The sequence below is a fragment of the Tursiops truncatus genome, chromosome 1 (genome assembly GCF_011762595.2).
Source record: "Tursiops truncatus isolate mTurTru1 chromosome 1, mTurTru1.mat.Y, whole genome shotgun sequence".
Lineage (NCBI taxonomy): Eukaryota > Metazoa > Chordata > Mammalia > Artiodactyla > Delphinidae > Tursiops > Tursiops truncatus.
The window spans coordinates 27,784,379-27,808,791 of record NC_047034.1 but is presented as its reverse complement, the minus strand read 5'-3'; the positions used below and the strand labels follow the sequence as shown (position 1 = coordinate 27,808,791).

Below are 24,413 nucleotides of genomic sequence, written 5' to 3'. Positions count from 1 at the left end.
CCTTCCACTCAGACCTCATTATGTCATAAACTAGGTAAGAGCAACAATAACCGCTCTTTCTTTCTTAATGATCAAAATACTTTCAAATGGGAATCAGGGTGGAACTGCTTTATATTAAATTCCTTTCTGTAGCTCATAGTGCCTTGGAGGAGCTTCAGTGTACTTTTCAGACAGGAGAAATGATTACTACTGTACTATCCTGGGACTTCAGTCCAGCTTGTGACTTGGGGGTGGGTGATTGGCAATCTTCTGTATAGCTGGCTTTGAAAGACTATGGGTAGGAACTTCCCAGAAATGAGGAAGAAGGAAATGTTGTAGTTAGCCTTCTAGACTTTCTTTTTAAAAACAGTGATAATACTTACTAGCAATGCTTAATAAAGCTTAAAACTGCTAGCAACTGTGGAATAACTTAAGAATTAAAGACACTTCTTAGGCACTCCATATTTCAAGATGAAGCTCATGTATATATCAGCCCAACTCTCCCTTTTCCCTATTTTAAACATTGGCCAAGATTATTCAGGGACTTTCTCCTTTTTGCTCTGATTGTTACACTAGGTTCCTTAAATACTACATGCTCGTTAGTTCATCCCAGAACTGACACCCATGCTTCTTCCCTCATCTTCTGCCTCAGCTGCTCTTTCATCTGGATCATGATGGCATGTTACAGGGTTAATGCTGCATTGCTTGCTTTGTTTGAAAAACTCCTTGATCATATTCATCAAAATATTCACATGGTATTTTTAAGCAGTTAAAGAACTTTTGCCTTGGAAGATGGTAATTTGGAGAACTGCCCTCTCATTCTCACATTGATATATCATGTAAAATTTCCCATTGTGAGAGGCTCACTCAGGCCTGGTGTTGGGCTGGCCATGTAGAATTTTATATGGATTTATTTAATCCATAAGATTGGATCCTTGCTATTTTACATGCCAATGCATTTTGGCATTCAGTTCAATTCTATCCCCAAGAAATAGCTTAGCCTAGGGTACTTCTGAAAATTGCTAAGGAAGGGATGGATCTAGGCAAGGGTCAAAACCTGTGGGATAAGATTTTGTAAAATAATGAGCATTATATGTGTAACCAGGGCACTTGAGTGATTCACCAGTACTACCCATTGAAAGAAGAAATATGTTCATAAGTAGGTGAAAGTTTTTAATTCATAGAGAAGGGTGAAAAAGAGGATTGTGAAGGAAGATGAAAAGGAAAGGACATATGTTTGTTCTAGTAGAGAGGGGAGTCGGCAGTGTAAACAAAATTTCAGTAGTCCCTTCTTACCATGGTTACTTCTGCTTTGAAGTACAATCCCCACCTTCCCTACTTTATTACTTTTTTCTCCTTTTCTGCCCCCCACCTTTTTAATTTTTAAATTAATTTCCTCTTTTCTGGGCTTCCCTCTCCAGCCCTCAGTGTGCCAGTCCTCTCCATAATTGGTTATTATCCCACGTGGATGCAGTCCTGCCATGAATACTCATGGCTTTTCTGGCTGCTCTGCCTGCCCCTCACCAAGTGAGGACAGAGGGTCTTTCTCTGGGGTGTGCTTGAATATGTGCTGAGCTGGCCTGCCCTGGCTCTTCTTCTAATACATATTAATGCTTTTTTCTTCCTGACGTATGAATACACAATCATTTGATCATTTGCTGTTTTCAATGTTCTTTTTGTGCTGACAGAGAAAGAGATGACTTAATGTCTGCACTAGTTTCCGTGAGGAGCAGCTTGACAGAGATGCAGCAAAGAGAAGTAAGTGCTTATGAGCAGGTGAAACAAGCTGTGAAAATGACTGAGGAGGCCAACTTTGAGAAAACCAAGGCAAGTCTAATAAAATAAAGGCATGCCATAATTGCCTTTTTTTTCTTTTCTGAGTATTTGTTTGGTTATTCTCCATAGCTAAACTGTTTTTTTCCAAACACACAAAGTGAATACCAGTTTGTTAATGTTGACTTTCTAAATTAAACAAATTTGCTCTTTGGAGAATTCTTATTCCCCTGCAAATTCTCTTGCTGTATCACTATTGAAAGAATAGTATTATGATGTGATACAGTACTTTGAGAGACTTGTATGCTTAATCTTTTTATTTGCCGATAACTTTTAATGCGAAGTGAAACTATTAGCACCCATAGTCAGCCATTTGTGTATGCTCATGTATGTGAAGACAGATTTTTTTCCTCTATACCTGGGAAAGTTTGAGAACATCCAGATATGCCACAATAATAATATATGTGTATTTAATAGCATCTTTAGCTATGAGTCTGTATCCATTGTGTGCTTAAGTCAAACACATTTAATGATAATGATAATGACAGTAATAGTTAACACTTAGTGATCAGGCAGTGTTCTAAGCACTTTGAATAGTAGGAGGTTACTGATGATTCATTTCTGTGTTTGGGGGCCACACCTTAAACCATTAAAGTTGCTATGTATTTTCCCTAAACACACTAGCCACGCTTCAAGTACTTAGTAGCCACATGTAGCTAGTGATTACTGTATTGGTCAGTGCAGATATAGAACATTTCCATTATCACAAAAAATGCTTTAGATAACATTGGTCTAAGCCATATAGTAGCATCACTATTTTATTAAACTATTGGGCTAATCACCTTTATATTAAGCTTCTCCTCAGTCATTGCCTTACCCATTTATCTCTATCCAGACCATCTTTAACTCTTCCTAGACCATTTGACCCTCATAATGCCCCTATGCCTTTTGAAACTTATGTTCATTCTGACCAAATGCCCTAACATATTTTACTTCCTCAAACACTCTTACGTCTTCCTTTGGACTGGCTCTAGCTGTCCCTTGCTGATGTTATGACCCTCAAAACCTCCAGTGAAGCCCTTTGCTGTTCATTTTATCTCATGTGACTGTGATGGAGGGGTCAGCATTCATATCACCCCATACTGCCGTTTCCAGGCCTTTGCTTTCGTACCTACTAACTCCTCTTTGAAGTTAGTTTGCCACTTCTCTTTGAAATCATCGTTGATTCTCCTCTCCCTAATTTTAATCAATATAAACTCTCAATCTGGAAGACACTATTTGATATTTTTTTTTAAAGAAAATCATCCATCACTTGGGTTTATAAAATAGTTGTAAGATCTTTGACACCTTTTAAGAGCTTTAGCCTCTGACACTTTTCCCCCTTGTCTATGTCCTTTCAGGCTGCTATAACAAAGACACCTTAGACAGGGTGGCTTAAACAACAAACATTTATTTCTCATAGTTCTGGGAAGTGCAAGATCAAGGCACCAGCAGATTCGGTGTTTGGTGAGAGCTCACTTTCTGGTTCATAAACAGCTCTCTTCTCACTGTGTCTTCACATGGTGGAAGGGGCAAGGGAACTCTTTGAAGTCTATTTTATAAGGGCACTAATCCCATTCATGAGGGCTCCACCTTCATGACCTAATCACCTCCCATAGGGCCACCATCTAATTCCATCATATTGGGGGTTAGATTTCTACATGTGACTTCTGGAGAGGCACAAACATTCAGTCCATAGCACCCTCTACTTTATCTCTTTTCATCATTCTGAAAGGTTTCCACATCCATACTGTTAACATATGCAACATCTTAGTCCCGACACACTTTGCTTTCCTTAACTCTAACATTTTCTATGTTCTTCTGTAACTCCCACGTGAACTGAAGGGTCCACGAGATCTCAAACTCTAAAACTGATCTCTCTGACCAGAGCCTTTCTCTTCCTCCCTATCTCAGTTAAATCTACTCAGTGTCCTCATAACTGCCTCCAGTTCTTCTACCTCCTCTCATATCTCATTTTATCTATTATCTTCAGGCTGTTCCTCTTCCCTTTCCATTTAGATGTGAATTTTATGATCTCAAACTAAATTCATTATATTCGCTTCATCAAAACAGCTGTGTTCTCTACTCGCTGAATGGCACTCTTGTCCACTGTCATGCCCTGATTGGGAACTGGATGTCATCCTCTCCTTTGCCTTCCAACCAGTCACTAAATAAGAGTTTTAATCCTTGAAGTTTGCTTGAATTCTTTCCTCACTGTCACCTTTCTTGTTCAGGATACTATAATCTCTGGATTCATGAATTATAACATCCCTTGTCTCTTTTCCTTCACTCCATTCCCTACAATGCAGCTAGAAGTGATCTTTCTTCAAAGCAGATTTTATCATGTGACTCTCTGATTAAAATCCATCAGTGGTTTCCCACTGCCTTCAGCGTAATCTCCAAACTACTTCACATGCTTATGAGGTCTGTCCTAATGTGCTTCCTTTCAACCCTTTAGTGTCACTTTTTACTCTCCTCCAACAGACTCAGCCCCTGTCAGCTTGGAAAGGCAGTAGAATTTAGAGGTTGAGCATGGTCTCAGTAGAGTTAGCAAGACCTAGATTCAACTTCCAGCTCCACCATTCACCAGCTGTGTGACCTTGGGCAAGTTATTTAGTTCTCTGTGCCTCAGTTTTTCTTCATCTGTGAAATGGAAATAATATCTGACACATAGGATTTTAATTAGGACTGTATTTTAAAATTTATATCTGTTATCTTATAGAAACTCTGGCACAAAATATTTCTTCAATAAGTAGTTGTGGTGATGGTGATGGCTATTAATCCCTGTGTTTATGCCATGCTTTTTCTAGCCTCTGGGTCTCTGTACATGCCATGCAAATTCTTCTCCACACCATTGCTTGGATATTTTCTTCATCCTTCATGCCACTGTCTCTAGAAAATCTATGATCTCCCATGTCTAGATTTGATATACCTCTTATGTACTTTTAGAGCAGGGTTTCTCAACCTTGGCATGGTTGACATTTTGATGTACATAATTCTTTGTTTTAGAGATTGTCCTCCATGCTATAGGATATTTAGCAGCATCTCTGGTCTCTACCCACTAGATTCCAGTAGCACATCCCTCTCCCCCAAGTTCTGATAACCAAAGATATCTCCAGACACTGCCAAATGACCCTGAGGGGGGTGGTGCAGAATTGTCCCCAGTTGAGAACTACTCATTACAGCATTTATCAAAATGTACTATTATTGGTTGTTTGTTTGTATCTTTCATTAAACTTTAAACTCCTTGGCAGGAAGTAACTTGTCCATCTTGTCACTATTAAATCCCTAGTATCTTACATAGTGTTTGGTAAGTAATAGGTACTCAGTAAATATCCGCTAAGGGAATTTCAGTGTGCTCTCAGTAACACTCTAGAATTCTGTTATTCTTACCTTTCCAATTTAACTACTTTACCAGTGCCACGTGAAAGTTAAGCCAAATCATACATGTTTTTCCTATCATTTTCAGCCTATCAAGTGTTACTGAGGGAAGCCATGTAAGAAAGCAACAATGAATTCCACAGGAGAGTAATACCAGTCACGTTCAGTGTATAAGTACTGTTTAGCAATTCTTTTCCTTGCAGTTGACTACCACATATACTTTTCTAAATTTTATTTTATTTTATATTTTTTAACATCTTTATTGGAGTGTAATTGCTTTACAATGGTGTGTTAGTTTCTGCTTTATAACAAAGTGAATCAGCTATACATATACATATATCCCCATATCTCCTCCCTCTTGGGCCTCCCTCTGACCCTCCCTATCCCACCCCGCTAGGTGGTCACAAAGCATCGAGCTGATCTCCCTGTGCTATGCGGCTGCTTCCCACTAGCCAGCTATTTTACGTTTGGTAGTATATATAAGTCCATGCCACTCTCTCACTTCGTCCCAGCTTACCCTTCCCCCTCCCCATGTCCTCAATCCATTCTCTATGTCTGTGTCTTTATTCCTGTCCTGCCCCTAGTTTCTTCAGAAGCTTTTTTTTTTTTTTTTTTTTTTTTTGATTCCATATATATGTGTTAGCATACAGTATTTGTTTTTCTCTTTCTGACTTACTTAACTCTGTATGACAGACTCTCCGGCCATCCACCTCACTACAAATAACTCAATTTGGTTTCTTTTTGTGGCTGAAAATATTCCATTGTATATATGTGCCACATCTTCTTTATCCATTCATCTGTCGATGGACACTTAGGTTGCTTCCATGTCCTGACTATTGTAAATAGAGCTGCAATGAACATTGTGGTATGTGACTCTTTTTGAATTATGGTTTTCTCAGGGTATATGCCTGGTAGTGGGATTGCTGAGTCATATGGTAATTCTATTTTTAGTTTTTTAAGGAATCTTCATGCAGTTCTCCATACTAGCTGTATCAATTTACATTCCCACCAACAGTGCAAGAGGGTTCCCTTTTCTCCACACCCTCTCCAGCATTTATTGTTTGTAAATTTTTTGATGATGGACATTCTGACTAGTGTGAGGTGATACCTCATTGTAGTTTTGATTTCCATTTCTCTAATGATTAGTGATGTTGAGCATCCTTCGATGTGTTTGTTGGCTATCTGTATATCTTTGGAGAAATGCCTATTAAGGTCTTCTGCCCATTTTTGGATTGGGTTGTTTGTTTTTTTTGATATTGAGCTGCATGAGCTGCTTGTAAATTTTGGAGATTAATCCTTTGTAAGTTGCTTCATTTGCAAATATTTTCTCTCATTCTGAGGGTTGTCTTTTCGTCTTCTTTATGGTTTCCTCTGCATTGCAATAGCTTTTAAGTTTCATTAGGTCCCATTTGTGTATTTTTATTTTTATTTCCATTACTCTAGGAGGTGGGTCAAAAAGGATCTTGCTGTGATTTATGTCATAGAGTGTTCTGCCTATGTTTTCCTCTAAGAGTTTGATGGTGTCTGGCCTTACGTTTAGGTCTTTAATCCATTTTGAGCTTATTTTTGTGTATGGTGTTAGGGGGTGTTCTAATTTCATTCTTTTACATGTAGCTGTCCAGTTTTCCCAGTACCACTTATTGAAGAAGCTGTCTTTTCTCCATTTTTCATTCTTGCCTTCTTTATCAAAGATAAGGTGACCATATGTGCGTAGGTTTATCTCTGGGCTTTCTATCCTGTTCCATTGATCTATATTTCTGTTTTTGTGCCATTACCATACTGTCTTGATTACTGTAGCTTTGTAGTATAGTCTGAAGTCAGCCTGATTCTTCCAGCTCCGTTTTTCTTTCCCAAGATTGCTTTGGCTATTAGGATCTTTCGTGTTTCCATACAAATTGTAACATTTTTTTTGCTAGTTCTGTGGAAAATGCCATTGGTAGTTTGATACGGATTGCATTGAATCTATAGATTGCTTTGGATAGTATAGTCGTTTTCACAATGTTGATACTTTCAATCCAAGAACATGGTATATCTGTCCAACTGTTTGTATCACCTTTCATTTCTTTTATCAGTATCTTATAGTTTTCTGCATACAGGTCTTTTGTCTCCTTAGGTAGGTTTATTCCTAGCTATTTTATTCTTTTTGTTGCAGTGGTAAACAGGAGTGTTTCTTTAATTTCTCTTTCAGATTTTTCATCATTAGTGTATAAGAATGCCAGAGATTTCTGTGCATTAATTTTGTAGCCTGCTACTTTACCAAATTCACTGATTAGCTCTAATAGTTTTCTGGTGGCATCCTTAGGATTCTCTATGTATAGTATCATATCATCTGCAAGCAGTGACAAGCTTTACTACTTCTTTTCCGATTTGGATTCCTTTTATTTCTTTTTTGTCTCTGATTGCTGTGGCTAAAACTTGCCAAACTATGTTCAATAACAGTGGTGAGAGTGGACAACCTTGTTTTGTTCCTGATCTTAGTGGAAATGGTTTCAGTTTTTCACCATTGAGAATGATGTTGGCTGTGGGTTTGTCATATATGGCGTTTATTATGTTGAGGTAAGTTCCCTCTATGCCTACTTTCTGGAGGGTTTTTATCATAAATGGGTGTTGAATTTTGTCAGAAGCTTTTTCTGCATCTATTGAGATGTTCATATGGTTTTTCTCCTTCAATTTGTTCATATCACATTGATTGATTTGCGTATATTGAAGAATCCTTGCGTTCCTGGGATAAACCCCACTTGATCATGGTGTATGATCCTTTAAACGTGCTGTTGAATTCTGTTTGCTAGTATTTTGTTGAGGATCTATGTTCATCAGTGTTATTGCCCTGTAGTTTTCTTTCTTTGTAACATCTTTGTCTGGTTTTGGTATCAGGGTGATGGTGGCCTCGTAGAATGAGTTTGGGAGTGTTCCTCCCTCTGCTATATTTTGGAATAGTTTGGGAAGGATAGGTGTTAGCTGTTCTCTAAATGTTTGATAGAATTCGCCTGTGAAGCCATCTGGTCCTGGGCTTTTGTTTGTTGGAAGATTTTTTTTTCTTTTTCAGTACGCGGGCCTCTCACTGTTGTGGCCTCTCCCGTTGTGGAGCACAGGCTCCAGACGCGCAGGCTCAGCGGCCATGGCTCACGGGCCCAGCCGCTCCGCGACATGTGGGATCTCCTCGGACCGGGGCATGAACCCGTGTCTCCTGCATCGGCAGGCGGACTATCAACCACTGCGCCACCAGGGAAGCCCTGTTGGAAGATTTTTAATCACAGTCTCAATTTCAGTGCTTGTGATTGGTCTGTTTATATTTTCTGTTTCTTCCTGATTCAGTCTTGGCAGGTTGTGCATTTCTAAGAATTTGTCCATTTCTTCCAGGTTGTCCATTTTATGGGCATAGAGTTGATTGTAGTAATCTCTCATGATCCTTTGTTTTTCTGCAGTGTCAGTTGTTACTTCTCCTTTTTCATGTCTAATTCTATTGATTTGAGTCTTTTCCCTTTTTTTCTTGATGAGTCTGCCTAATGGTTTATCAATTTTTGTTATCTTCTTAAAGAACCAGCTTTTAGTTTTATTGATCTTTGCTATCATTTCCTTCATTTCTTTTTCATTTATTTCTGATCTGATCTTTATGATTTCTTTCCTTCTGCTAACTTTCGGGGTTTTTTATTCTTCTTTCTCTGATTGCTTTAGGTGTAAGTTTAGGTTGTTTATTTGAGATGTTTCTTGTTTCTTGAGGTAGGATTGTATTGCTATAAGCTTCCCTCTTAGAACTGCTTTTGCTGCATCCCATAGGGTTTGGGTCATCGTGTTTTCATTGTCATTTGTTTCTAGGTATTTTTTGATTTCCTCTTTGATTTCTTAACTGATCTGTTGGTTATTTAGTAGTGTATTGTTTAGCCTCCATGTGTTTGTATTTTTTTACAGTTTTTTTTCCTGTAATTGATATCTGTTCTCATAGCATTGTGGTCAGAAAAGATAGTTGATTTGATTTCAGTTTTCTTAAATTTACCAAGGCTTGATTTGTGACTCAAGGTATGATGTATCCTGGAGAATGTTCCATGAGCACTTGAGAAGAAAGTGTATTCTGTTGTTTTTGGATGGAATGTCCCATAAATATCAATTAAGTCCATCTTGTTTAGTGTATCATTTGAAGCTTGTGTTTCCTTATTTATTTTCATTTTGGATGATCTGTCCATTGGTGAAAGTGGGGTATTAAAGTCCCCTACTCTGATTGTGTTACCATCAATTTCCCCTTTTATGGCTGTTAGCATTTGCCTTATGTATTGAGGTGCTCCTATGTTGGGTGCATAAATATTTACAATTGTTTCATCTTCTTCTTGGATTGATCCCTTGATCATTATGTAGTGTCCTTCTTTGTCCCTTGTAATAGTCTTTATTTTAAAGTCTATTTTGTCTGACATGAGAATTGCTACTGCATCTTTCTTTTGATTTCCATTTGCATGTAATATCTTTTTCCATCCCCTCACCTTCAGTCTGTATGTGTCCCTAGGTCTGAAGTGGATCTCTCGTAGACAGCATATATATGGGTCTTGTTTTTGTATCCATTCATCCAGTTTGTGTCTTTTGGCTGAAGCATTTAATCCATTTACATTTAAGGTAATTATCTATATGTATGTTCCTATTACCATTTTCCTAATTCTTCTGGGTTTGTTATTGTAGGTCTTTTCCTTCTCTTGTGTTTCCTGCCTAGAGAAGTTTCTCTAGGATTTGTTTTAAAACTGGTTTGGTGGTGCTGAATTCTCTTAGCTTTTGCTTGTCTGTAAAGATTTTAATTTCTTCATCAAATCTGAATGAGATCCTTGCTGGGTAGAGTAATCTTGGTTGTAGGTTTTTCCCTTTCATCACTTTAAATATGTCCTGCCACTCCCTTCTGGCTTGCAGAGTCTCTGCTGAAAGGTCAGCTGTTATCCTTATGGGGTTTCCCTTGTATGTTATTTGTTGTTTTTCCCTTGCTGCTTTTAATATTTTTTCTTTGTATTTAATTTTTGATAGTTTCATTAATATGTGTCTTGGTGTGTTTCTCCTTGGATTTATCCTGTATGGGACTCTCTGAACTTCCTGGACTTGATTGACTATTTCCTTTCCCATATTAGGGAAGTTTTCAACTATAATCTCTTTAAATATTTTCTCAGTCCCTTTCTTTTTCTCTTGTTTTTCTGGGACCCCTATTATTTGAATCTTGGTACGTTTAATGTTGTCCCAGAAGTCTCTAGGACTGTCCTCAATTCTTTTCATTTTTTGTTTTCTTTATACTGCTCTGCAGTAGTTATTTCAACTATTTTATCTTCAGGTCACTTATCCGTTCCTCTGCCTCAGTTATTCTGCTATTGATTCCTTCTAGAGAATTTTTCATGTATTGTGTTGTTCATCATTGTGTCTTTGCTCTTTAGTTCTTCTAGGTCCTTTTTAAACATTTCTTGTATTTTCTCCATTCTATTGCGAAGATTTTGGATCATCTTTACTATCATTACTCTAATTCTTTTTCAGGTAGACTGCCTATTTCCTTTTCATTTGTTTGGTCTGGTGGGTTTTTACCTTGCTCCTTCATGTGCTGTGTGCTTCTCTGTCTTCTCATTTTGCTTAACTTACTGTGTTTGGGTTCTCCTTTTTGCAGGTTGCAGGTTTGTAGTTCCTGCTGTTTTTGGTGTTTGCCCTCAGTGGCTAAGGTTGGTTCGGTGGATTGTGTAGGCTTCCTGGTGGAGGGCACTTTGCCTGTGTTCTGGTGGATGAGGCTGGATCTTGTCTTTCTGGTGGGCAGTACCACGTCCAGTGGTGTGTTTTGGGGTGTCTGTGACCTTATTATGATATTAGGCAGCCTGTCTGCTAATGAGTGGGGTTGTGTTACTGTCTTGCTAGTCATTTGGCGTTGGGTTTCCAGCACTGTAGCTTGCTGATAGTTGAGTGGAGCTAGGTATTAGCATTGAGATGGAGATCTCTGGGAGAGCTTTCACTGTTTGATATTACATGGAGCCGAGAGGTCTCTGGTGGACCAATATCCTGAACTCGGCTCTCCCACCTCAGAGGCACAGGCCTGACACCGAGCTGGAGCACCAAGACCCTGTCAGCCACATGGCTCAGAAGAAAAGGGAGGAATAAAAGAAAGAAAGAAAGAAAAATAAAATAATTTTATTAAAATAAAAAATTAATAAAAAAAATTAAAAAGTAATAAAACAGAAAGAAAGTAAGAAAAGAGCAACCAAACCTAAAAACAAATCCACCAATAACAAGCACTAAAAACTATACAAAAAAACAAAGAAAAATAACGGATAGATAGAACCTTAGGACAAATGGTAAAAGCAAAGCTATACAGACAAAATCACACAAAGAAGCATATACATACACACTCACAAAAAGAGAAAAGGGAAAAAAATATATCTATATATATAAAAAAAAGGAGGAAGAAAGCAACTGAATCAATAAACAAATCTACCAATGATAATAAACTCTAAATACTAAACTAAGATAAACATAAAACCAGAAACAAATGAGATGCAGAAAACAAACCCCAAGTCTACAGTTGCTCCCAAAGTCCACCATCTCAATTTTGGGATGATTCATTGCCTATTCAGGTATTCCACAGATGCAGGGTACATCAAGTTGACTGTGGAGATTTAATCTGCTACTCCTGAGGCTGCTGGGAAAGATTTCCCTTTCTCTTCTTTGGTTGCACAACTCCTGGAGTTCAGCTTTGGCTTTGGCCCCGCTTCTGCGTGTAGGTTGCCTGAGGGCATCTTTTGGGAAGTCTGATATCTTGTGCCAGTGTTCAATAGGTGTTCTGTAGGAGTTGTTCCACATGTGGATGTATTTCTGATGTATTTGTGGGGAGGAAGGTGATCTCCACATCTTACTCCTCCACCTTCTTGAAGGTCTCCCTACCACATGTACTTTAGACTAGACAGGAATGCCACTTTATTCATTTTCCCAACTCCACTCTTAGCACCTCACTCTCAATAGCTGGCCTACTTTACTGAGATCACAACCAACTGACAAGAGCCTCATCAACACTTTCTCATCCCTCAAATGTGTCTTCACATTTTTTTCTTTCTTATCTGGTCCTCTTACTTCCCAAGATGAACCTCTCTAAGTTCTTGATATCTCCTACTTCTAGGGTTTCAGGGACATTGAGACATTTGTTATCACATCTTTCTTGTATCTTCCATCCTTCATTCTCCATTGTCTTTACCTTTGTAGCTTTCCATTCACTTCTGAACACATTGCAGTCAGTCTTTTAACAAATTGTAGTCTGATTTCATGCTACTGAATTGGTCACATTATGGTCACCAGTCACTTCCTGATTACTAAACCCAGTGACTTCATCTCAGTCCTCATTTGACCCAACTCCAGGAAGACATTAACTGTACTAGCATAACATATCATCATTTCCCCTTGATTAATCTGATATTTCACTCTGTGGGTCCTCTTTGCATTGCTCTTGTCTACTCTTCCACATGTCTTTTAACTTGTTTTCCACAAGCCTAGAATGCAGACATTCCTCAGTCAGTTCCTAGCCGTCCAGCCATGTTGCCCTAATTTCCAGGACTTTGTGTCTCCCCGTCACTTGACCACCTCCACATTGTGCCTTTAGCTCTAAGAACTCCTCTGTGCCCCAGACCTACATTTCTTGCTTCTACTAGACCTCTTTTATGGATGATATGCCATTAGCATCTGAAACTCTACACCACCAAATTGGAAATTCTCTCCTCCTTACTGTCTATCACTCCTTTTCCTTCTATAATTTTCTGTATTATCTTTTCTCAGATAATGGTATTATCATCTTACCAACACTACAAGTTTTCATATAACCTATACTGTTTCTATAACGTGACCTACAATTGACTATTTCCATGAATTTGCTCATGTTGTACTTTCCTGCACTGTATCCATCTGTGAAGTATCTATTCATTCTATGAGGGGCAACTCAGATGGCAGTCTTCTCGGAAGTTTTCCCCAGCACCTTCTTGTTTGAATTAATCTCTTCCTTCTCTGTATTCCTAGCAAGCTGTGTATAATTTTTGTGGCTGTTTACATAGCCCTCTCCACCAAAAGCCCTTAAAAACCAGGTCTGTGACATCTATCATTGTATTCTTCACATGGCCATTTACATATTAATTGTACAATAAATGTTGTTGAACTGATGTAAAGTTAATTATTAGCTTTAAATATTAGTATGAATTTTTGTAATTAGTGCTTTTAAAATCTTAGTGGTTAAGAACTAGAAAGGCTATTGTGTATTGTAAATCTATTTTTCACTAAGTTAGTAATAACTCAAGGATTGATTTCTAAGCAGTTTACAAAATGCAGTGCAAGTCTGGCAGTTTTTATCTCTAAGGTATGTTAAAACATACTAGGGGAGAAAATATTTGCAAACGAAGCAACTGACAAAGGATTAATCTCCGAAATATACAAGCAGCTCATGCAGCTCAATATCAAAAAAACAACCCAATCCAAAAATGGGCAGAAGACATAAATAGACATTTCTCCAAAGAAGATATACAGATTGCCAACAAACACATGAAAAGATGCTTGACATCACTAATCATTAGAGAAATGCAAATCAAAACCAAAATGAGGGCTTCCCTGGTGGCACAGTGGTTGAGAGTCCGCCTGCTGATGCAGGGGACACGGGTTCGTGCCCCGGTGCGGGAGGATCCCACGTGCCGCCGAGCGGCTGGGCCCATGAGCCTGCGTGTCCGGAGCCTGTGCTCCGCAATGGGAGAGGCCACGGCAGTGAGAGGCCCGCGTACCACAAAAAAAAAAAAAAAAAAAAATGAGGTATCATCTCACACTGGTCAGAATGTCCATCATCAAAAAATTTACAAACAATAAATGCTGGAGAGGGTGTGGAGAAAAGAGAACCCTCCTGCACTGTTGGTGGGAATGTAAATTGATACAGCCACTATGGAGAACAGTATAGAGGTTCCTTAAAAAACTAAAAATACAACTACCAAATGACCCAGCAATCCCACTACTGGGCGCATACCCTGAGAAAACCATAATTCAAAAAGAGACATGTACCACCATGTTCATTGCCGCACCATTTACGATTGTCAGGGCATGGAAGCAACCTAAATGTCCATCGACAGATGAATGGATAAAGAAGATGTGGCAGATACATACAGTGGAATATTACTCAGCTGTAAAAAGAAACGAAATTGAGTTATTTGTAGTGAGGTGCATGGACCTACAGTCTGTCATAAAGAGTGAAGTAAGTCAGAAAGAGAAAAACAAATACCATATGCTAACATGTATATATGGAATCTAGAAGAATGGTACTGATGAACCTAATGGCAGGACAGGAATAAAGACGCAGATATAGAGAATGGACTTGAGGACGCCAGGGGGGAAGGGGAAGCTGGGACGAAGTGAAAGAGTAGCGTTGACATATATACACTACCAGATGTAAAATGGATAGCTAGTGGGAAGCTGCTGCATAGCACAAGGAGATCAGCTCGGTGCTTTGTGACGACCTAGACGGGTGGGAGAGGGAGGGTGGGAGGGAGGCTCAAGAGGGAGGGGATATGGGGATATATGTATACATATAGCTGATTCACTTTGTTGTACAGCAGAAACTAACACAACATTGTAGCAATTATACTCCAATAAAGATGTATAAAAAAAGTATTAGGAATTTTGCTTTCTGAGATTAAAGAGTGAAACAGCATACATATTTTAATTTTAAAACCAACTACTTTATTACTGAGTTATGAAATGGTTACTTTCTTCTTATAGTTCCTTAACATTTGTTGCCACCTAGTGTTCTATTTTGCATATTGCATGCTAAATAAGTAGAAGCAATTACATTACATTACATTAATATTGTATTATATCATGCCATATCATATTCAGTCCTCCCTCTTTATCCATGGGGGATTGGTTCCAGGACAGAAATCTGTGACTGGTTGAAACCTTGGATGCAGAAACTGTGAATACAGAACCTGCAGATAAGGAGGACAGACTATATGTACTTTTACAGTGGCAATGCAAACACCTGAGAATTTTATCAGAAAATAAATCTATAACATGAGAAAATTATAGTGCCATGCATGGATTCAGTTGTGTAAGTTCTTTGGATCAAATCCCTATTCTGCCACTTTCTAGGTCTGTGCTCTTGGGCAAGTTAGTTAATGTCTCAAAGCCTCAGTTTCTTATCAACAGAGTGATAAAAGCCACTTAAAATTCAGTGAGAGAGTTAAATAAATTAATCCATGTAAGCCATTTAAGAAAGTATATGGCACACAGTAAGTGATCAATAAATGTTTTTGTTTTTCTTTGAAATTTGCAAGTCATTACAACTGGGAATAATTTTAAAAGGGAGAAAAAAATTAACCTGGGAATAAATGAAGGTAGAAAAGTAAAGGTTTTTGCAGTGATGTTTTGGTAAAGCTACAAGATAAAAAGGTTAACTGGGCCTTAGACCTGCCTGCCTCTATTGGAAGGGAAATTGTTGGCTTTGGCATGATGTTCCCATGAGCATATCTATAATGAGATAATCCTCTAAAGACATTTTTTTTTTTTTTTTTTTTTTTTTTTTTTTTGCTGTACGCGGGCCTCTCACCGCTGTGGCCTCTCCCGTTGCGGAGCACAGGCTCCAGACGCGCAGGCTCAGTGGCCATGGCTCACGGGCCCAGCCCGCTCTGCGGCATGTGGAATCTTCCCGGTCCAGGGCACGAACCCGTGTCCCCTGCATCGGCAGGCAGACTCTCAACCACTGCGCCACCAGGGAAGCCCTGAAGAAACATTTTTTAAAAAATACCAACCCAGGGCTTCCCTGGTGGCGCAGTGGTTGAGAGTCCGCCTGCCGATGCAGGGGACACGGGTTCTTGCCCCGGTCTGGGAAGATCCCACATGCCGCAGAGCGGCTGGGCCCGTGAGCCATGGCCGCTGGGCCTGCGCGTCCGGAGCCTGTGCTCCGCAACGGGAGAGGCCACAGCGGTGAGAGGCCCGCGTACAGCAAAAAAAAACAAAAAACAAACAAACAAACAAACAAAAATACCAACCCAGAAGGTTGAATAAATGTCCCCCCAAACTTTTTTTTTCCTTTTTAAGTATTCAAACTATTGTTTTCCTTAGGCTACAGCAGAATCAGAAAGGCAAGAATTAGAAACCCGAAGTAAAAGGAAAATCAGAAAAGCCTTGAGCATTTGATTGCAAGCACAAATGTAGAATATAATGTTTCTTGATATGTACATTATCTTCCACAAGACAAAAACAAATTATAAATATCTTGGAAGTGGGAGTTAGGGATAGACTGACTGATAGGTTCCTAGTAAGGATGAATTTATAAATTAATAATCAATAGTTTGCATTATTTGTAAATTAAATGCCTAAAACATGTTGAAAATCATTTTTATGTTGTGGGCTATGTTTCATAAAAATGAAAGCATTTTCATAAACTTTTAAGTTTACATTCATAAGTGTGGACTCTATTATTCCTCATGGTTCTTTAATCCTATAATCATGAATTCTCTGATCACAAGGATATCTAGGAACCTAACCCTAGCACTTGGGAAGGACTTTTATATTTCCTAAAAGAGTTTCCCTATTTTAAGAATTGAGTTGACTAGGTACAAATTTATTTTGGAAAATGTTTTGACTCCATTAAGATAGTAATGCATACTTTTTGGTTTAATAAAACCAGGACTGGGAATATCAAGTCCAATAAATTATGTTTTGAAAAATGTGTTACTGTGGCCAACAAAGAATGACCACAAATAAATTTCCCAGAAGAGAAAAGGCCTTTTGAAGATTGAGTCTACTGGAGGGTGAGGGTTGTGTAAATCCCCAACTCCCTAAGACCTACAGCCATTTCCACCAAGAAAGGGATTGTGCTCAGGGAAAGAAAGGAGCCACGACCTTGGGAACCACTAGGAGAAATGGCAGCCGCAGATCCCAAACTAACTTGGTCACCTGTGAAGATCCATCAGTTAATTGGGTTGGCCAAACATCTTACGGAAAAACCCAAACAAACTTTTTGGTCAATAGTCTTTGAGGATTTGGTTATATGCCTTTACTGAATGATTATATGGAGTATAATCAGGGAGCACTGAGTCATCTGGGATTCTGAAAACTAGGAGAGTAAGTCTTAGAATTAAAAGACAAAGCTTTAATGGAAGGAATGTATAAATATTTATTTAGTAAACCCAAATCTTGTATATGAGGACCATTGTAAGATTAAATGACTTTTCTAATTCCAAATGTTACTTAATATTTTCTTCATTGTGACCAGACATATATATTAAAATCAAAACAAGCAAAAGCTATTTTATATGGAATCATTGGCTATAAAACCAAGAGTGATCAATATCCAGTTTTTAACCTAATATTTTTATTCAGTGTTTCGTTACTGCTTTCATACTCACCATCACCTCTCAGTGGTGGGTACTCCTCATAGAAGGCCATCCATGAAACCAAGGCTTCAGCAACGGTTTTGTTTAAGTGATTTACAACTTCTCCCTTGTGCTTTTTCTTTATATTATCTTAGCGTTAGGCCTCTTACCTGTCAGGATCATTTACTGTTCCTTGTTCTTGAATTGATTGAATTCTTTGAATTGACTCTTTAGTTGCTCTTCATGTTAGCCTGATCTTCAGCAGTTCCTTCCACTGTTCCTGTACCTAATAAGGTTGATTCCTGAGTTTTTATTCAGTGAAAAACCTTCTGATTAAATGTATTAGTTTATATTCCATAATCATTTTAGTCTTTCATGATATTCATATATCAGTGAACATTATGAACATTTTTATTAGGTTCATAAAAAATATTTTACACAAGAGCAATTGTGTTCTGAAGTGCAAAAATCTCTAATTCATAGTATTTCAAGCTCCAAGGGTTTAAATTATAGAAAAATTATGCTTTTCCATTTCTTTTAAAATCTAATGTAAAATTTTATTTTCCAGACATTTTCAACTGGAATTGGACTTGGGACTGACTCCCTAGGAGAATCTTTTTTCAGGCATTTTATTTGCTTATCAGTTAATCTGGGACAGTTGCATTTTATCCTCAGTTTTTATGCCTAGGAGTATAGAACATTTCCAGAAGAGTTTGAAAGAAATTAGGGTTTAATGATCTCATGATAAAAAGAAGAAAATTCACATATCCTAGATATTTATTGTCTATATTTATTATAGCTTTCACCAGAGGGAAGCATAGCAATGCATAGAGCTTACAGTGCTTACTGAGACTGCTTCCATCTCCATTAACACCAACTGTGACTATCATTTTATAATTACATAGTATATAAGTCATATGAGACTTGAGTTTCTTTCTCTCAATTCAGGGGAACACAATAGAGGTTGAGTGAGGAGGATATAATGAGGAGCCACTGGGATGAGACTAAGACACCATAGTATGACTCAGATTTTCTATGTCAAGCACCTTAATTTTATTTTTTTCTTGAGATTTTGAATTTAGTTTATTATTGTGTGTTATGCATAACGATATTGTAAATACAGCCAAAAGGAAGTTAGAGAGAATTTACTTCTGGAAATTCAGAGTGGGAAATTTAAACTAAAGGACAATTATCGACTTTTAAATTGCCAGAAATGAAATATAACACTTCTCATTTTACAAAACTAGGTAGTAAATGCTGTTTTGAGTCTTTCCTTATCTAAACTTGATTATTACTTAATTTTTACTTTAGTTATGTGTGTAAGGAGGGTGAACCAAATCTTATCGTACTTATATTTAAGGAAGCTCAGTTATTATATAAACAGTAAATGCCTGTATGTAATGATAAATACATCTCATCTTAAAATTTTGATCTGTTTATCATTTAAAGTACAAATAATTTTTAACCATGTCGAGATGAAAAATCAGTTATATTAGATACTTATATATTTCTTGTAGTATAAACATGATATATAATTGAAAATACTAGAACACTTGGTTTTTCTGATCCCCTTTTATAAAATTCAGACTCCTCTGTGGCCCTTATCAAGGTTTGTTACCTGAATTTTCTTAGTTGATTAGTTAATATAGCCTTAATTGTGCAAACTGAAATATGTGAATAAATACAACATTTGAATACATGTAACATTTGAATACATGTAACATATGAATCAGTAAGTGGTGTTGACAAACAAATACAAAAATATTCTTTACTTTGACTTTACAGTGAGTTGTAACTATTTTAAATAAAATCAAAGCTTAATTGTCTTATTTCCCTCTCATTTCTTCTAAATTCTAAGGTCCCATTTCACTCTGTCTTATTCTGGCAGGCTTTAATCCAGTGCGAACAGTTGAAGAATGAACTGGAGAAGCAGACAGAGCGACTTGAGAAAGAACTCGCATCTCAGCGAGAAAAAAGAGCCTTTGAGAAAGAGATGATGAAAAGAGAAATAACAAAAGAAAGAGAGGACATGGGCTCAAAGGTATTTAAAGGGTTCAATTTGTTATCGACACTGCAGAAGAAATGTTTGTGGTGATATAATTGATGAGTCTGCAGGTTGCAATTCTTGAATGATCTTTATTTAAAAAATTTTTTAATATCTTTATTGAAGTATAATTGCTTTACAATGTTGTGTTAGTTTCTGTTGTACAACAAAATGAATCAGCTATAAGTATACATATATCCCCATATCACCTCCCTCTTGAGCCTCCCTCGAATGATCTTACATGTTTAAACCATTTAAGTAGTCAAGTTGCTTATAACTTAGAGTTCATAAAAATTTTCTATTCCTCAATGTGTTTCTCAATAGAAATTATATTCTCTGACCTTTCCAAAGAAAATAATCAATTAGATTTCATGATAGGAAAATGTGAAATTTACTCTAATCCTGCCATTGTGTTTGATTCCCTTTCTGTTTGTCAGAGGAGAGCAGGTGCTCTGCAGATATCCAGATTTTATTTCAAGCTTGGTTAAATCAAGGAGAGATGACTCCCCCATTTCATCCCCCACTCCTAAATTAGCCTTTAAGAAGGTAAAACACTTGTAAGAAACCAAGTAACCAAAACAAAAAGTGATGGTATACTCTGTACAAAATAGGTTCTAGCAAATTACATGATGAATAATGACTATAACCAGATGAATACATGGAAGGGAGAAATTAGAGTCAAAAGGAACAGATAACATGAGATGGGCAGTGTTTGCAAAAGAGTAACAAGCTAGAATACAGAGTTTAGTGGAACCTAGCTTTAAAGTTGCTACAGTTGAATAAAATTGAGCAAGATGTGGTCCCTCAAGTAACCCAAACAATGGTTACATGTTCTGTTTTTTCAAAGCAGGCTCACAGCTTATACCTACATGCTGTCTTAAACATGTGGTAATTAACTCATTCAGCAAATATCTACTGAGTATCTGCCATGTGCAAGGCAGTGTGTAAGCCTAAGGCTATATAAAGAGAAAAATCACAAATTCTGCCCAATGAGTTTTAAGTCTTACCTTACCTGAGCCAAGATAAACTCCCTTGTTTTCTTATCCTTTTTTAAAAAAATTGTGCCTGTCAAAACCTACTTATAGGTCAGTCTGGTTATCTACATTCTCTGACCTGGATTGGTGATCTCAGCTAGTGAAGAAAAATCCTATAATCTTGCAGATGACACCACCGTACACTTATGGTTCAATGTCCACCATTCTGTTGGTGCTTTCTAGCAGTCCTCCTATGCATTCCTCTCTCTCACGTTCATTCAGGATTCAACAGATATTAATTGGAGGTCCTGGGAATGTGGTAGTCACAGGACCAATGCAGTTACGTCAGGAAGTTTATAGACTTGTGGGAGAGGTAGACATTAAACACATACTTCCACAAATGAGTTTTTACCACTATGATAAAGGCATGAAAGTACGGTATAGGGTACCATGAGAATGTGTAACAGGCAAATATAACTTAGTCTGGGCAGTCATGGAAGACTTTCCTAAGAAAGAGGTTTTGCAAATGAGGCTCAAAAGAGTTGAGTAGGAGTGGTCAGGTGAAGAGTTGAGGGGAAGAGTTCCAGACCCAGGAAAACAACACTCCCAAGGCTCTGAAGCTAGAAAGCATCATACTTTCTAGGAATTTAGAGAGGGCTCAGGTGACTGGAGCATAGGAAGTAAGGGCCAGAGTAGTGGAAGATGAGTTTGGAGAAGTATGCAAGGACCAAATCATGAATGGTCTTAAAATCCATGTGAAAGGTTTTAAATGTTATCCAAAAGTGAAGGGGAAACCATTGAATGGCAGTAAATTGGGCAGTGTCGTGATCCCATTTATATTTGAGAAAAATCATCTGTCAATAGATTTGAAGGAGGACCAGAATAAACCCCTGGAGATCAGGTGGGAGGTAATTATAGTAGTCTAGGTGGGAAGTGTTGGTATCTAAGACACATTTTTCAAGGACTATTTCAAATCAGTTTTATTCCTCTCAAATTCTCTACCATACCACCTCTCCCCTAATTCTCGGCAGAGAGCCTTACTTCCCTAACGAAGAAAGTTGACAGCCATTAGATGGTAATCACCTTATTTATCCCCCCCCACCTCTGCCTAAAGTAAAATTTCACCTGTACTGCAACCGTGTCAGAATGGGGGTGGCTTAATCCTAATCCTTTCCTCTTGCTCTGAATCCCATCCCCTTCCACCACCTCAGTGACCTATTTCCATTAGTTCCCCACTCTCTTCTGAATCTTCAACCTTTGTCCTTCACTATAGCCTTTTTCTTATCACCAGGAAAATAGTCTCAAACTTTTCTCACCTGTTGAAAGAAACCAATCTTTCTTCTATCAAGTCATTCTCAATCTTGGCTACACAGAAGTTCCAAAACTCTCATTGCCCAATCTGCATCCCAAACGAATTATGGGGGAATATCTGAGGGTAGGATCTAGGGGTCAGTATTTTAAAAAATTGTCCAGGTGATTCCAATGTGTGGCCAAGGCTGGAAGCCACCTTAGTAATTCCATATCCCTCTTTACTCTTCCCCTTAATAGTCAAGTTTCTTGAAAGATTTGTCCATACATGTTATCTTCATTTTCTTACCGCTCATTCACTCTTCAGACCACTACATTTCAGCTTCTGTGCCCATAGCCGATGAAATTACTATTGCCGCTCCGCGGCACGTGGGATCCTCCCAGACCGGGGCATGAACTCGCGTCCCATGCATCGTCAGGCGGACTCTCAACCACTGCGCCACCAGGGAAGCCCTGAATCATATTCTTGTTTTGGGAGAATGATGATGTGTGCCTTTTAGGTTACTCTGAGTTTAAGCTGCCTTTGAGATAATGAAGGAGACACATCCAGAAAGCACCTTGATAGGAGGTTCTAGAGTTTAGCAGAGAGCTTTAGATTTAGATGTCTTTAGCAGTACTGTGGCTTTAATTTCATATGTATGGTATTGATTCCTAAATCTTTAGCTCTCTAGTGAGCCCCCAACCAGCTGCACTTCCCATCTTCCCTCTCATAGTAGAACTACTATTCATTCATCCATTTGCCCAACTCAGAAATCTTGCTGTCATCCTTGATTGCCTCCTTCTCCCTCACCCTGTACATCAAGTCACCAAGTTCTAGAGTTTCAGGCCCTTACCGATTTTACATTGCCCTGTCTCTCCATCCTACTGCTCTCCATGTCTCACCCTTGGGTGATTCCTACAGCCCCAAGTGGTAGAAGCCCCTTGCTTCTTGTCTCACCTCCTTATCTGTTCTCTTACCCAAAGATCCAAGGATGATCTTCCTAAAATGAACACGTCAGTATGTCAGTCTCTTGTTTTAAAATCCTTTCTTGTCTCTCTATAACCCGATCTTTTACTATAGCATAAAGATTGTACATTTTTTCCCTCTCTTTGGTTCTCCAGTCTCATCTCCCTTCTCTTTTCTTCCTTGTATTACCACCATACTGATCTACTTGCACTTCCTCAAATGTGCAAACATGCCAGTCTGCCATACTGTTTTTTCATTTCAGGATTTTTCAGGGCTTTGCCCCTCCCCTCCCATCCCCACCCCCCCCCACCTCACCCCCATTGCCTAGAGGAATCTTCCTCTGGCCTCTCTGACTGATCCTTCAGAGTTCTCGATACCACCTCTTCTCACAGTCTCCCAATGATAAATTTTTGGGAGCCCCTCCTATGGGCTTCAATAACTCAATGTATTGCAAAGTCTTATTGAATTATCTCCCCTAATTTACTATGATTCCCTTGCATATATGGTTTGTTAACATCCTTATTGCCTTATGGCCACATTCCTCCCACATAAAATGTGTTCAGTATATATTTATTGAATGAATACAAGGGGAATACAAATGGAAGGAAGAAGACTCCATGCCATTGGAAAGGCATGACTAAAATACTGAGAGTTCAGAGGATCAGAACAGATTTCTGTCTGCAAGAGATCATGGAACGCTTGGTGGAGAAGGTGGCATTTTAACTGAGCTTCAAGAAAACAGGCAGGATTTAGAAATGCAGAGTGTGGGGGAGATGTACCAACATGAGTAAGATATGGAGGGAGGTAAAGTTGCAAGCTGAGCTTTGAGAGAGAGAATGAATGGCATCAAGAGCAAAGATCAGCTACTGTTCATGCCTAGGAGACTTTTTTTCTGGGTTGTTTAGTGGAAACTTTTGCCTTGCTGAGTAGTTCTACTATGTAAAAATATGTTGATGAGAATTCCTGATAAGAAATAAAGGAAGTCTGAACTGTGCCAGGGAATATTCCAGGTGCTTTTATGTATAACTTTCTTAAACTGATAATTATTTCATGAATGAAAGTGTTAACAGAAATACAATGCATTTCTTTTTTTTAAATTTATTTATTCATTTATTTATTTTTGGCTGCATTGGGTCTTCATTGCTGCACGCGGGCTTTCTCTAGTTGTGACGAGCGGGGGCTACTCTTTGTTGCGGTGCGTGGGCTTCTCATTGGCACTTCTCAAGTGCCTTCTCTTGTTGCGGAGCACAGGCTCTAGGCACGTGGGCTTCAGTAGTTGTGGCACGCGGGCTCAGTAGTTGTGACTCGCGGGCTCTAGAGTGCCGGCTCAGTAGTTATGGCTCATGGGCTTAGTTGCTCCGCGGCATGTGAGATATTCCCCCACCAGGGATCGAACCCATGTCCCCTGCACTGGCAGGCAGATTCTTAACCACTGTGCCACCAGGGAAGTCCTACAATGCATTTCTGAGTCTGAGTCCTTTTTTTCTTTTTGCCTCCATTAAGCCTTATTTGACATTTAATCTGAAGATCCTGCCCTAAATAAAGATGTATGAATAAAGAGCTGAAAGTGATCCTAGCACTGAAGCAAGTACTCTCACAGAAAATGGCAGAAAGAAGCTCTGAAGTAAAAGGATTTA

At 38.5% G+C, this 24,413-nt stretch overlaps 1 protein-coding gene across 11 annotated transcripts in view; it reads left to right on the top strand.

Moving 5' to 3' along the window:
- SDCCAG8 (SHH signaling and ciliogenesis regulator SDCCAG8) overlaps positions 1-24,413 on the top strand; it is a 262,314-nt gene that overhangs the window by 61,796 nt on the left and 176,105 nt on the right. For all 11 annotated transcript variants that reach the window (XM_033851855.2, XM_019920402.3, XM_033851860.2 and 8 more), the window contains 2 exons: positions 1,668-1,806; positions 19,393-19,545. In XM_033851855.2, coding sequence (XP_033707746.1) covers positions 1,668-1,806; positions 19,393-19,545 — 292 coding nt within the window. The remainder of the gene's footprint in view (positions 1-1,667; positions 1,807-19,392; positions 19,546-24,413) is intronic.